The sequence below is a fragment of the Nannobrachium achirus genome (assembly GCF_963921795.1).
Source record: "Nannobrachium achirus genome assembly, chromosome: 7".
NCBI classification, from domain to species: domain Eukaryota; kingdom Metazoa; phylum Chordata; class Actinopteri; order Myctophiformes; family Myctophidae; genus Nannobrachium; species Nannobrachium achirus.
Genome location: NC_137816.1, coordinates 31,012,241 through 31,024,914, shown reverse-complemented (window position 1 = coordinate 31,024,914; position 12,674 = coordinate 31,012,241). Strand labels below are relative to the sequence as shown.

Sequence of the window (12,674 nt, the reverse complement as noted above, 5' to 3'; positions counted from 1 at the left end):
TAGATTCTTATAATGGGAATGAAACAGGAAGGTCCAATTTTGGACTAGTTGATTTGTGTGGAAGCGTTGAACCTATTTATGAGACCGTAATTCTGTGTTTGCTGACCTTGTGTTTGCAAACTACTGTACATAGAGAATATCTGATTAGCTTGGACAATGTCCCTCCCCTGTGCCAGCTTCCTGATCATTGTGGTAGTAGTATGCAGCTTGTCATTGCCTGCTGCACTGGGTCAGCACAACTCCTCGATCGACCCATCTGACATGCAATTTGAGGACGTTGGCATTGGGCTCGAGACCGTCTTAAGGGCGTCCCTGTGTGTCTTGATCATAGTGGCCATCATTAATACTCAACTGTGGTCAGTGGTCTCCTGGTTTGTCCAATTCAAGAGAATGTTTGCTATCTGCTTCTCTATCAGTATAGTCTGGAACTGGTTCTACCTCTACAAGATTGCTTTTGCTGAACACCAAAGCAACATTGTGAAAATGGAAGGTTTCAGTGACAAATGCACTGGGATGACTGAGACTGACTGGAGCGACAGCCTGCAGGAGTGGTACAGAAGGACATGGACTCTTCAAGATGACCCCTGTAAGAGATACTATGAAGTTCTCATGGTCAACCCAATCCTGTTGGTACCACCAACCAAGGCCATATCGGTCACCATCACCACCTTCATCACAGAGCCTCTGAAACACATTGGCAAGGGGATCAGCGATTTGCTCAGGGCGCTCCTCATGGACCTACCTGTGACGCTGCAGATTCCTGTTCTCCTGTTCACTGTTATAATCTCCATGGTGTTTCTGTATGGCGGCGTCCAGGCAGCCCTCCAGCACGGCTTCACACCGTTGAGGAGATTTCGAAGGGACCCCCCTCCCCCTGCAGTGGAACAACAGTCGCCACCCCAGCTGAAGGATGAGAACCATGACAGGCTAGCGGTTGGGGAGGCCCCCAGCATACCCCAAGACCCCGTGCCCAATAGAAGAGGCCCAATAATAGAGGAGGCCCAATAGAGTGAGAATAGGAAGGAGGGCCTGTCAGGCCGTTGGTGGAAATTCTGGACAGGGCTGAATGGCCTAACGAGTAGAACTTTCCAACTCTTCTGATCCTGGAGAGGGTCCATCGTACTCTACTGAACAATACTTGCCCAGGAGAATGAACTGATGTTTAAAGCAAGTCCACATCTATCCTGCAAGTCCACGTCTATCCTCACTTGTTTGATGCTGTTGAGACCACTCTAGACCACCAGGCTTAGAGTAATTATTGATGGCAAATCCTCATTATTTTGCTGCCCTGAAGATGCAGACGCATTCTCTGTGATATCCAAATTAAATCTCCAACTCCATGGGTATCAATTACCTTTTCCTTTCTCCTGCTCTCACCTAAGGCCTGGTTCTTTTCTCTGTTATTAATTTGTCATGTTCTACATGGAATGCCTTTTGAGTTTGTTGCTAGTGGCTTGCTTACTTGTGATACCTTGCCTAAAAAATGCTGCACGTTTGGGCCAGTTTGGGCCCAAAACATGAACATGAACAAGCGAAGAAGAGTGGAGGTAGGATGTGGCGTAGATGCATAAGGACACAACTATGCATGCTACGGGTCTCATGATGCCATCAAACCAGTGGGTACTGAAAATCCCCACACTTTCATTTCAGTGAAGTTGCGCACGCAGCTGAAATTCCCTTTGTTTCTGCTTCAGGGTTTGGGCACTCTGGTTTGATGTTTTGGGACCGTGCTCAGTAGTGTCCATGGGGTCCTTTCGCATGCTCCAGTAGAGTTCTTCTTCTTTTCACAAACCTTCTCTGCTCAAGCCTATTGGATAAGCACTTGAAAAATCTCTTCCAGTTCTGGGAGCTTGCATCAAACAGGAGGGCTCAACCCGAAAACCAGTGACATACTGGGAGCACCCAGTAAGTTGTTCCATTGAAATGAATGGACAGATTTTCCATCTGTCTAGATAATAGCTCTATGGTGAAGATACAGTGATCTGTAGTAAAGTCATGTCGTGAACGGTTGCGACAGTTGATGTCTTTTGTTAAACTAACTTTTGGAAGAAAGAGCTCTATTCCAGATGAAGTAAATGATTGGGACTATGGTCCATTCCCTATTTATTTAATATTATTTATTTTTCTCTTTTCTTCGGTCTATCTTCATCTTCACTACTGATTTAGGGTTTTTCTTTGAGCTCCACGTTTCTTTACTCTACTTTGTCTTTGTTCTGTTGAACTTTGTGTGTGCGTGCAGGCATGCTGCTCTCTCTACTCGCTCTTATCCCCATTTCTTAGCAGATGCTAACCGCTCCTACATCTGGCTTTGTATGTACGTATGTCCGTCCCGCATTGGCCAAGCTTCGCGGGACAGTTAAATTAACTCATAAATTAGAAAGATGCAATTCTGGGGAATTGCAAGTGTGGTTGCTGTGATGCATGTCATGAGAAATCCGCTGGGAAATGAATTCCGTCTTACCATTTATATTATATATTGTGATGTCAAGTGAAGCATGACCAAAAGCTTCACTTTTCTGTTGTGCAGCCGCCCAACCCGGATAACATTAGTCAGAAAGTTTACGGTTCACTTTGCTGGGGAAGAGAAATCTCTGACCGAATACCATTAGAATACCATACGGCAACCACACTAATAAAAGGCACTGCTCTTTTTTAGCACTGCTAACAGCTCCTACATCTGGCTTTGTTTGTATCTATGTCCCATCCATTGTCTGTTTGTTCGTATGTACCGTCCTATCCCACATTGGCCACGCTTCGCAGGACGCTTAATGAAATTAACTTATATAAATAGCACTGCTCACTTCACACTGGGTGTGATTTTTCTATATAGTATAGTAGTAGTATTATACATAGTATAGTATGTATAGTACTCGTGAATATTTCTTTACTCATCATGTCTGCATAATTAACAGCTAAAGGTCTACATGTATGCTGTGCATGTGTACATTGGGCATTATTCTTTATTGAAGCCTATATAGATTTTGAATGCTAAAACAATGTACTACTATCAAGAAAGAGAATGTGATGTCACTGTGTTGTTTAATTTAATAGTTGATAACTGCACAAGATGTTGCCCTCAATGGACAGGGCCGTCTTGTGAGGTTGCTTTCCTCTTAAGGAAATATCTACAGACTTAAATACTCCTTCCAAATCTACTAAATGTATTTTGTCCACCATTAACTCCTTTAGATCATCTAAATGAATTCTATTTTTGTGTGATCTAACCTGTGATCTAGTTGATTGGTGCCCACCAGTGTTGATTATGTATTTAAATACGGTTTAGGTCACAGTGTTATGATGTGTTAGAATAAATTGTTCTTGTTGAACTTGGAATGAAGCAGATAACACAAGATTCATGTAATGTTTCTGCCCTCAAGTGAATGCGAATGAGTATTGGAGTGTGTCTGATCAGTCACCAGAGGAGAATCATTAAATCATAGCATACAGTCCCTCAGACTGCACAGTAGGACAAATCATGTATAAGCCGCAGCTCTCAGAAGAATGAAGGACTGGGTAATTATGCCTTTCCCTATGGTTTATTTATTAAAATCTAGTACCTACAAATGAAAATAAATACAAATAATGGTGTATTTTTATGTCTTGGTAAGGGTGCATTTTATTTAAGGGTGCTTCTAATTTCATCAATAGCTCACCTTGAATGGTTAACTGCTGAAGAAAGAGACTACACCACATATTTTCTGGACATGAAGAATCAACAGGTGGGTTTGTCAAGCAGGTGTTCAGGTCAGTTGAAAGAGCCTCACAGGGCAGAGTACTTAATAGGCCTTAATGTGTTTTTTATCCTTGGTGATATTATATGGTGTGTGGTGTTGTTCATGGAAGTACCAACCAATGTGTCCTATTTCAGCAACAAATACATTCAATCAATCCCCCCCCTCTCTCTCTAGGCATATATACACACACACACACACACACACACACACACACACACACACACACACACACACACACACACACTATACTATACTATATACTATCCAGATCTAGTCACCTTCACACCTTTTTTGTGTTTGTAGAACAAAACCTGGCACGGCACCCTGGTATGATTGGTATCAACAGGTTCATGCATCTGGAAAAAGAACCATAAATTATAGGATACCATATAGGACCAATAGATGGCAGAGTTGAGTCAAGAAAATTGAATCCTCGTTTCCAAGCAACAGGGTGTAAATACTTTACAGGCTCAAGAGGATGAGCTAGCAGAGACATGAATGAAACACTGCACACCTTTGGGGAGACCTATTTGTTGTTAATTTGACGCAATAACACACAACAGACTACTGAATGTATTGCGGAAGTGTGATCTGAAGAATTTGCAGTAGGTGCAGTATTATGTTTTGAAGTGATAGACGTTAGTGATGTGTATGGCTAACTGTCTGGCTTGTTAACAATAAGCAATGTAAGATTCTACTCATTTTGGCTGCTATTATGTGCCATCTCATCTGAACAGTGTATTTGTGGCTGCTACAGACAGTTCGTAAGGTTAAAGGGTGGTCCCCAGGTTAACGAGGTTAACAACATTAGCTAGTCTTAGTTAGTTAGCATAGCAAGGGATTAAAAACCTTAGAACCCACGGTAGCACATGATAAAAGCAACATGTTAATGGCAGCTAACGTTAACGGGGGTTTATGATTAGGTTACACTGGCGCGCTGTGGACATTCTGGACAATCTGGACATTTATTCTCTGGAAGTAAACATTTTATGTTAGAATAACGTTTGCCGCAGGATAGTCTGGTGTAAGAAGACACGGACGCACAATGATGACGAAAGTGTCGTTTCCTTTGATCGCACGAATTCGCACTATCGCAGTGGTTACCTCTATGGATTTTAACATTATGCTGCACTCACCAAGACGCATATAGCCGATATAGGCCTAGATAGTAGGCATTTATGTTGAGTTTGAGCTAGATGTGTGTAATAACATTTACATTCTATACTATACCAGCTTGTGACTGACATATACACTGATTACAATTATTTAATTTAGGCTACTTTGCAATTGCATACAAGTGCAGTTTCATTTCAGACACTTGTAAAGGGCTGTGCTGGGCCTAAATGATCAAACAGACTCCCAGAGTCAAGGATTTAGGTTATGCATGCTAATACATGTTTCATGGACCATTAGCTTTGAGAGAGTGTCCATATTATTACAATAAAAATGTTGCTTGGACTTTCCAACATGAACGAGATGACCTGTGAATCTGTGATGGTGATGGTGAATGTTTTTTCTTTGACAGTAAGACAGGAGAGCGAGGCAGCTGATGGTAGCAGGCTTGCCAATGGGGCTGTTTGACAAGCTAGCAGGATGGCTGGGGTTGAAGAAGAAAGAGGTCAATGTGCTTTGTCTGGGCCTGGACAACAGTGGCAAAACCACCATCATCAACAGACTCAAACCCTCCAATGTATGTGTGCCATTATATTGAATCTGTAGTGTTCCCTCAATGGACGAGTAACAGTAATGTTTTTTTGGGCACTCAGGTGGCACAGTGGTAAAGTCCCTGCCCACTACAGAGTTGTCGGTTCGAATCCACCATGGTGCCCATGGTGGGGGCGAGGGCAGCCGGGTGGGGAGGGTGATAATGGTCATTGCATGTACTCCTACGGGCTGGCAGTGTTAATTTTGTCGACTAAGACTAAGACTAAAAGACTACAAGATTTTTATATGTTGTCGATAAGACTAGACTAGACTAAAACAGTTTCAAAAGACTAAGACTAAAACTAAGACTATTATTTGTGTTATTCAAAAGACTAAGACTAAGACTAAATCTAAGTCTAAGACTAGTGGCTACAAAAATTAACACTGGTAAGTAACTGCAATGAAATTAAAGCCAAATACATCTTTTATGTATGGTTTATTTTGTCCAAGTAACAGGCAGTAGAAGACAATGACTAGTTCAGAGGTATGTGGTTATATTAGGCTAAAAAACCTATCCTAAAAGACGAAGACTAAAAGTCTAAGACTAATCCCAAAAGACTAAGACTAAGACTAAAATGTTTTGATATTTAGTTGACTAAGACTAGACTAGACAAAAACAATTTCAGAAGACTAAGACAGGACTAAGACTAAATGGTGTGTTATTCAAAAGACTAAGACTAAATCAAAATTTGCTGAAAAAATTAACACTGCGGGCTGGGGCGGCACCCGTCAGCAGGGAGTGTTGGGCGGGAGGAAGGCCCATTACCACTGGGCCAGATGCAGATAAAAAAATATCTTTCTCCATTGAAGTGGATGAGACAGGACTACCATCCACTTGAATGGAGACAGATATTTGTTTTTATCTGCAACAGATACAAAATATCTGTCTCCATTCAAGTGGATCTCCAACTTCAAAGGAGACAGATATTTGTATCTGTATCTGGCCAAGTGGGATACTGCTGGTGGTTTCTCACTGGCAGGTGATTCTTGCAAATTAATTACGTCATTGTCCGTTTTATGCCCATATATGGAGATCCCTGTCCCGATGTCATCAATATTAAGCGCATATCTGGGAATGCCCATATTTGGCAATGCCCATATATGGGCATGTTCTGCCATCACATTGTTGACTATCATGCAGGGGTGTAACTGGTCCGATATACATCACTGGCCAGATGGCCAAGAATTGCATGTCGCCCTGAGGCGTCTTACTAGTGACTAATACATCCCACCCCATTTGCAGTGGTTAAGTCAATGTTTAGGCTTTAACACCAGGCACATTTGTTGTTTCTCACAGGCTCAGACACAAGACATCGTCCCAACCATTGGCTTCAGCATAGAGAAGTTCAAGACATCAAGGTATTCAACAAAACAGCTGAACATGATTTGAACAAATGGCTATAGTCCCAGGTTTGCCTTTGTACAATTGTTAACAAGCTAACAATGCGTTATAGACAGAATAATTTAGGCAATACTCTGTACTGAAGTTAAGTGTCTTCTGTTGTTTTATTTCTCCACTCTCCACTCTTCTCTTCAGTCTTTCCTTCACAGTGTTCGACATGTCTGGCCAAGGCAGATACAGAAACCTCTGGGAGCACTATTACAAGTGAGTGTGCAAATCACACCATTCTTATTGCCATGCAGTTTTTTCAGACCTGTGTACAGTTGATTCCATGACTGCCGTTTCACCGAGGCCCCTCTGGTGTCCTTGTCTTCCTCAGGGAGGGCCAAGCCATCATTTTTGTCATTGATAGTGGAGACAAACTGAGGATGGTAGTTGCCAAAGAAGAGCTTGACACATTACTAGGTCATCCAGGTAAATGTGTGTTATTTGTTGTCCTGGTGCTGTGATTACATGAATCATTTTATCTATCCCAACTTAAACTTTTCAGGAAATGCAGAAGATTTTGGAAATTCAAAATTGTGACGACAGGGTTTTTGAGCTATTCGATTTCCAGGCCACTATGCGGCCTTCAAATCTATACATATCCAAATCCTATATTGTGCTGATCAGACCAATGGTCACAAAGCTAGAGTATGGCCATTTGAAGTGTTGAACACTGCAATAGAGCCTCATTATGTGCAATTTAGGGTTTTGGGTGTGTGACTATTCTCATGCCAGACCCCTGAACAGGGCTTGTGCCAAGTTTGGTGCAGATCAGAGCAACAGTTCGCGTTGCAAGTCCGGATGTTACGTTTGTGACGTCCACCGTCTACCTAGGCAATATTAATGTAGGATGATTTGGTATCTATTTGGTATATGTGATTTGACTTTCTTTTCTATCACAAAAAAATGATGTTACTCATTATAAACTAAACGTTACACTGTAATATATTGTCCTTCTTGCTCTGGCTACAGACATTAAACACAGGAGAATTCCCATCCTGTTTTTTGCCAACAAGATGGATGTGAGAGAAGCGCTGTCTTCAGTCAAGGTCTCACAGTTGCTTTGCCTGGAGAACATCAAAGACAAGCCATGGCACATCTGGTACACACACACACACACACACACACACACACACACACACACACACACACACACACACACACACACACACACACACGGTTCACACAGCTGGCTTATCACAACCTCACACCAGGATCAGTATCAGAACCAGTTTGCTATCAGCTCTTATTCAAATTTCTAGGTCTTAACTATATATTCAGTTTCACTCATTTGTGTTATCAAGTTAAGATGATTACATTGCCACTTTTGAAATATTACAGAATGATCTATTATAATTTTTAGAGTGTGTTGGGAGGTTGAGAACCGGTGTCTTAATGTGACCTGTTGATATGTTACAGTGCCAGTGATGCTCTCAAGGGAGAAGGTTTACAGGAGGGTGTCGACTGGCTTCAAGGTAGGCTGAAAATGAACATCAGAATGAATCATGATTACATGATTACCGGTAGATTAAGCCATATTCAAAACTCTTCCGAAATAGCCAAAGCATGCATGGCATAATAATAATAATAATAAAAAGATCTGACATGCCCAATAAAGGGATGCCAAGGTGAAAGTGGTTAAGGTTTTGATGGTGTTTAACATATAGGATGTACTGTTTACTTTTGTGACAATGTTTTGGATAGCTTCTTCATAAATTGGTCTCATAGATAGCGCAACGAAACACTTCTGACTCCCTCCTGAGTGCCGCTGTTCAAGGAACATTAAATGTGACCATTGAAATATTCAATATAAAAGACTATTATGTTTAATGTACACAAACATGAGAACCAAATTAATATTCAACACCACCACGAATGATTTATTTGGCCAAGTATCGTAATGCAGTTAACCTTCATCTATATAATGAATTTCAGTTGAACTTTTTGCCTAAAATGTCTATAATGGATCTTGTGTTCAGTAGTGAGCAGTTACACAAGATTCACCACCAACTCTTCTTAGTTTGATGTTTTATGGGCTAAGATTTAAGTTTATTAGACATACAAAATGTTACTTTACATTACCTTCTTCCTGCTTTTTTGTTTTTCTGATCATGCTGTCCCTGTTAATTTCAATTATAGTATATCGTTTAATCAAGAGCAGCCATGAAGTGAACCCACTTCATGAGCAATACACCTTTGTTCTTTTCTATTAATTTGTTTTATTTCATCTCATTTGAATCCTTTCATAGAGCAAATTTCACTGTGAGTATTGTTCGTTGTGTTTTGTGCTGTACTGTAGTCCACCACCATTTACAGTAACTGTAGAACATAAATACATCCCCAGATTTCTACCCAACCACCTGATCCTGTAGTTCATTGTTAAATGACGTTGACAAATCAGTAATCCCAGTTAGCCCACCCCTCTCCTCCACTGTATTCCTACTTATGCTAAAAAAATCTACTTACGCTTTGTTTTCCTATTTCAACTCAGCTTTATTGTCAATTCTGCCATATGTACAGAACATTAAGCAGGCATACAGTAAAAAGAAGAAAAAAAAAAGGTTACAGATACTGGATAAAAAAAATCTTGGATTTTGACTATACGTTAAATTGAGGATCTGGGACACTGTAACGAGGTACAGAAAAGAAGAATACAACCTGGAATAAAACAGTAGTGTAGTGATAAAAGAAATCTGCAAGTAATACGTTTTCTTTTTGTAGTAGCAGTATTTCTTTGTACAAATTGTCTTGTTTACATAATCCTAGGTTAGTAGTAGTGTAGATTAGAAGGACAGTGTCAGTCACCAGAACCAGCAGGGACATGTTTTCAATGAGTCTTTTGAGTTTGAACAAGTTTGAAGTTCAATGGACTTTTATAGGATGGGGTCGGATAAAATGAATGTCAAATATCTAAATATTGAATCAAGTAATTTAGACTGTCTGGTGTGCTCACAAAGGCCAAGTACATTTTAAAATGACTGTGACTGAGCTTTGAGGTAGACCATTTCAGTAACTGTGATAACAACATTACATGAACTGCAACAGCTATGAAGACTGAGTGACATGTTTTAAGTGCAGCATGTTTTAATGATGGTGCTTTATGCTTGTGTTTTTCCAGATCAAATCAGAACGATGAGAACATGAAGGCCTAGAGAGAGTCTGTTTAGGAGTGAGTCTTAAAACCCAAACTTTCTCCAGGGGTCTTGTTAGGAAGTCTTCAATGAAAGCATTGTTTGATTATCTCTTTTGTAAAACAATGTTAACTTAAGTTGCTATTTTGTTTTATTCAAATATTCAAATATAGGGAGAAATCTTCAGACAGCATGCAGTAGCGGGTCGCATGTAAATAAATAATTAAACACAGTATTTGATGAAATGTTCGCTACACTCAAAACACTAATTTTGATACACTTGCAGCCCTGCTCTAATGGATATCTTGCAAATGAAAATACATAAATTCCCCTGAAAGTTTCGCTACATTTCTGTTACCTCAACTCTTTTAAATCCTTTTATCAATTCGATTAACTGCATAGTTACTGCACTTTGGCTTGGGCAGAATAACATGTTTAAATATTTACAGATACAGTTACAAATCTACACAGATACAATTGCACAGAGTTAAAGAGTTTTATACCAAAGAATAGCTTCACCTGAGAGTGACTATTCTTCCCAGAAATGCTCCGTGCTAGGCACTCCGGCCAAACTTCGTAGTGTAGCGACAGAGATCCGCCTCCCTTCCTGGTTGACCCACAAACACGGCCAGTTGTATTCATTGGAACGTCCGGCCAACCCCAGTCTCCACAGTAGAAATATTGTCCCCTTATTAAACAAATGCTCAAAATACAAATGATGACTTTGTTCTTGGTGATCCCCAGATCCCACACAGAACCAGTGCTGTAGGATTTGCAATGTATTGTAATGTTTTGGATGGCACTTGGGTGTACAAATACGTTTTATTTTTTGGACAGAACTTACACACACAAAGAATATAAACCTGTACAGGGTAGTTACTGTTGACCAAAGTGACGGTAGTACAGTGGCAACTGCAGAGCAGACACCATGGGTATCAAGTGCCTTGCTCGAGGTCACTTAAACAGTAGTGCAACATCTGGGCCAATTTTGCCGCTTTCCTATCCTTTGGTTCTATTGTGTCACTGTTAAGATTTGGGGGACTGCCCATAAGTCCGAAGGTTCATTAGTCCGAAGGTTCATTAGTCCGAATTTAGTTAGGGTTACTGAGGTTAAGGTTAGGGTTAGGGTTAGAGTTAAGCCCTTTGCACACAGGCACGTTTATCCGCACGGATAAAACGGACAATTTCATTTTTTTAAAAGAAAACAATGATTCTCTACGACCTCATGCACACCGGATCCGAATTGGCCGTGCGACGAGTGGCTGCGGCCGTGCGTTTTTTTCTCGATCGAACCCAGTTCGATTCGTGTCTTGTCGCATGCGGTAAAAAACTCATCACTCTTTTTATGACTCCTTTTGGGATCAGCTGCGCCGATTCCGCACAGCCTTGCACACCAAATCCAATGCGTTTAATTCATGCAGCAAACCAAAAAAACGCAACTGTCCTGTGTGCAAAGGGCTTTAGGCATAGTATTCTTAACAAATTCGGACTAATGAACCTTTGGACTAATGAACCTTCGGACCAATGCCATGGCACCAAGATTTGTAGATTTTTAGATTATTTGGTAATGCAGTACATTGCCAGTTTTAATTTACATATTGTCATGCTAGCATAAGCATCAGTCTGCCAGACACTGTAGTACCAATGTAAGCCCCACTACTTTAAAACCAGGGGCACTCGTCTTACATCCATCTAAAGAATAGTTATCACAATTGTGTGTCTTATAGCACAAGTAAAGTGTAATTATAATTTCTGTGTAATTTCAACAGTTTACAAATTTACAAAAGCATTCCCAGTTCAGTAAATAATCAACGGGGACGGGCCTCCATTCCGAAACACCACCATTCCGAAACCCCACCATTCCGAAACACCAGCATTCCGAAACACCACCATTCCGAAACCCCACCATTCCGAAATTTAAATTATTTTAACTTTCACCCACCTCCACCCACTTTACCTCACCCACGTTCACCCCCCCACCCACCTCCAACCACTTTCCCCCTCCTCCACTCACTTCCTCCCTCCTCCACCCACTTTCACTCACCTCCACCCACCCACCTCCACCAACTTTAACCCACCCACCTCTACCCAATTTCACACACCTCCACCCACTTTTACCCCCCCCCCCAACCACCTCTACCCACTTTCACCCAACTCCACCTACTTTCTCCCACATCCACCCACTTTGGCCCCCCCACCTCCACCCACTTCCGAGGGACAGGAAAGTGGGTGGAGTTGGTTAAAAGTGAATAGAGCTGGGTGAAAGTAGGTGGAGGTTGATGGAGTGGATGGAGGTGGGTGAAATTGAGCGGAGGTAGGTGGGGGTGGCTGAAACTGGTTGGATGTGGGTGAAAATGTGTGGAGGTGGGTGGGGATGGGTGAAAATGGTTGGAGGTGGGGAAAATGGGTGGATGTGAGTGAAAGTAGGTGGAGGTGTGTGGAGGTGGGTGAAAGCGGGTGGAGATGGGTGGGGTGGGTGGAGGGATCTGGATGGAGGTAGGTGAAAGTTAGTGGAGGTGGGAGGGGCTGGGTGAAACTTGGTGGATGTGGGTACAGGTGGGGGTGGAGGTTGGTGGGGTGGATGGAGGTGGGTGGGTGGGGTAGGTGAAAGTGGGTAGAGGTGGGTGGAAGTGGGTGGAGATGGGTGGAGTTGGGTGAAATTGGGTGGAGGTTGAGAGTGGGTGGGGGTGGGTGGAGGTGGGTGAAAGTGGGTGGAGG

The 12,674-nt window shown here is 41.8% G+C and overlaps 1 protein-coding gene across 1 annotated transcript; it reads left to right on the top strand.

The window, feature by feature from the left end:
• Window positions 1-4,199: 4,199 nt before the first annotated feature.
• LOC308288258 (ADP-ribosylation factor-like protein 6) lies at window positions 4,200-9,969 on the top strand (the record flags this gene model as incomplete). The annotated part of the gene is made up of 8 exons (XM_080729650.1): window positions 4,200-4,339; window positions 5,260-5,424; window positions 6,736-6,797; window positions 6,976-7,044; window positions 7,160-7,254; window positions 7,798-7,927; window positions 8,245-8,300; window positions 9,944-9,969. Exons 2-8 carry the CDS (start codon window positions 5,284-5,286, stop codon window positions 9,967-9,969), a joined length of 579 nt encoding a protein of 192 aa, XP_080585776.1. The 5' UTR covers window positions 4,200-4,339; window positions 5,260-5,283.
• Window positions 9,970-12,674: the final 2,705 nt, after the last annotated feature.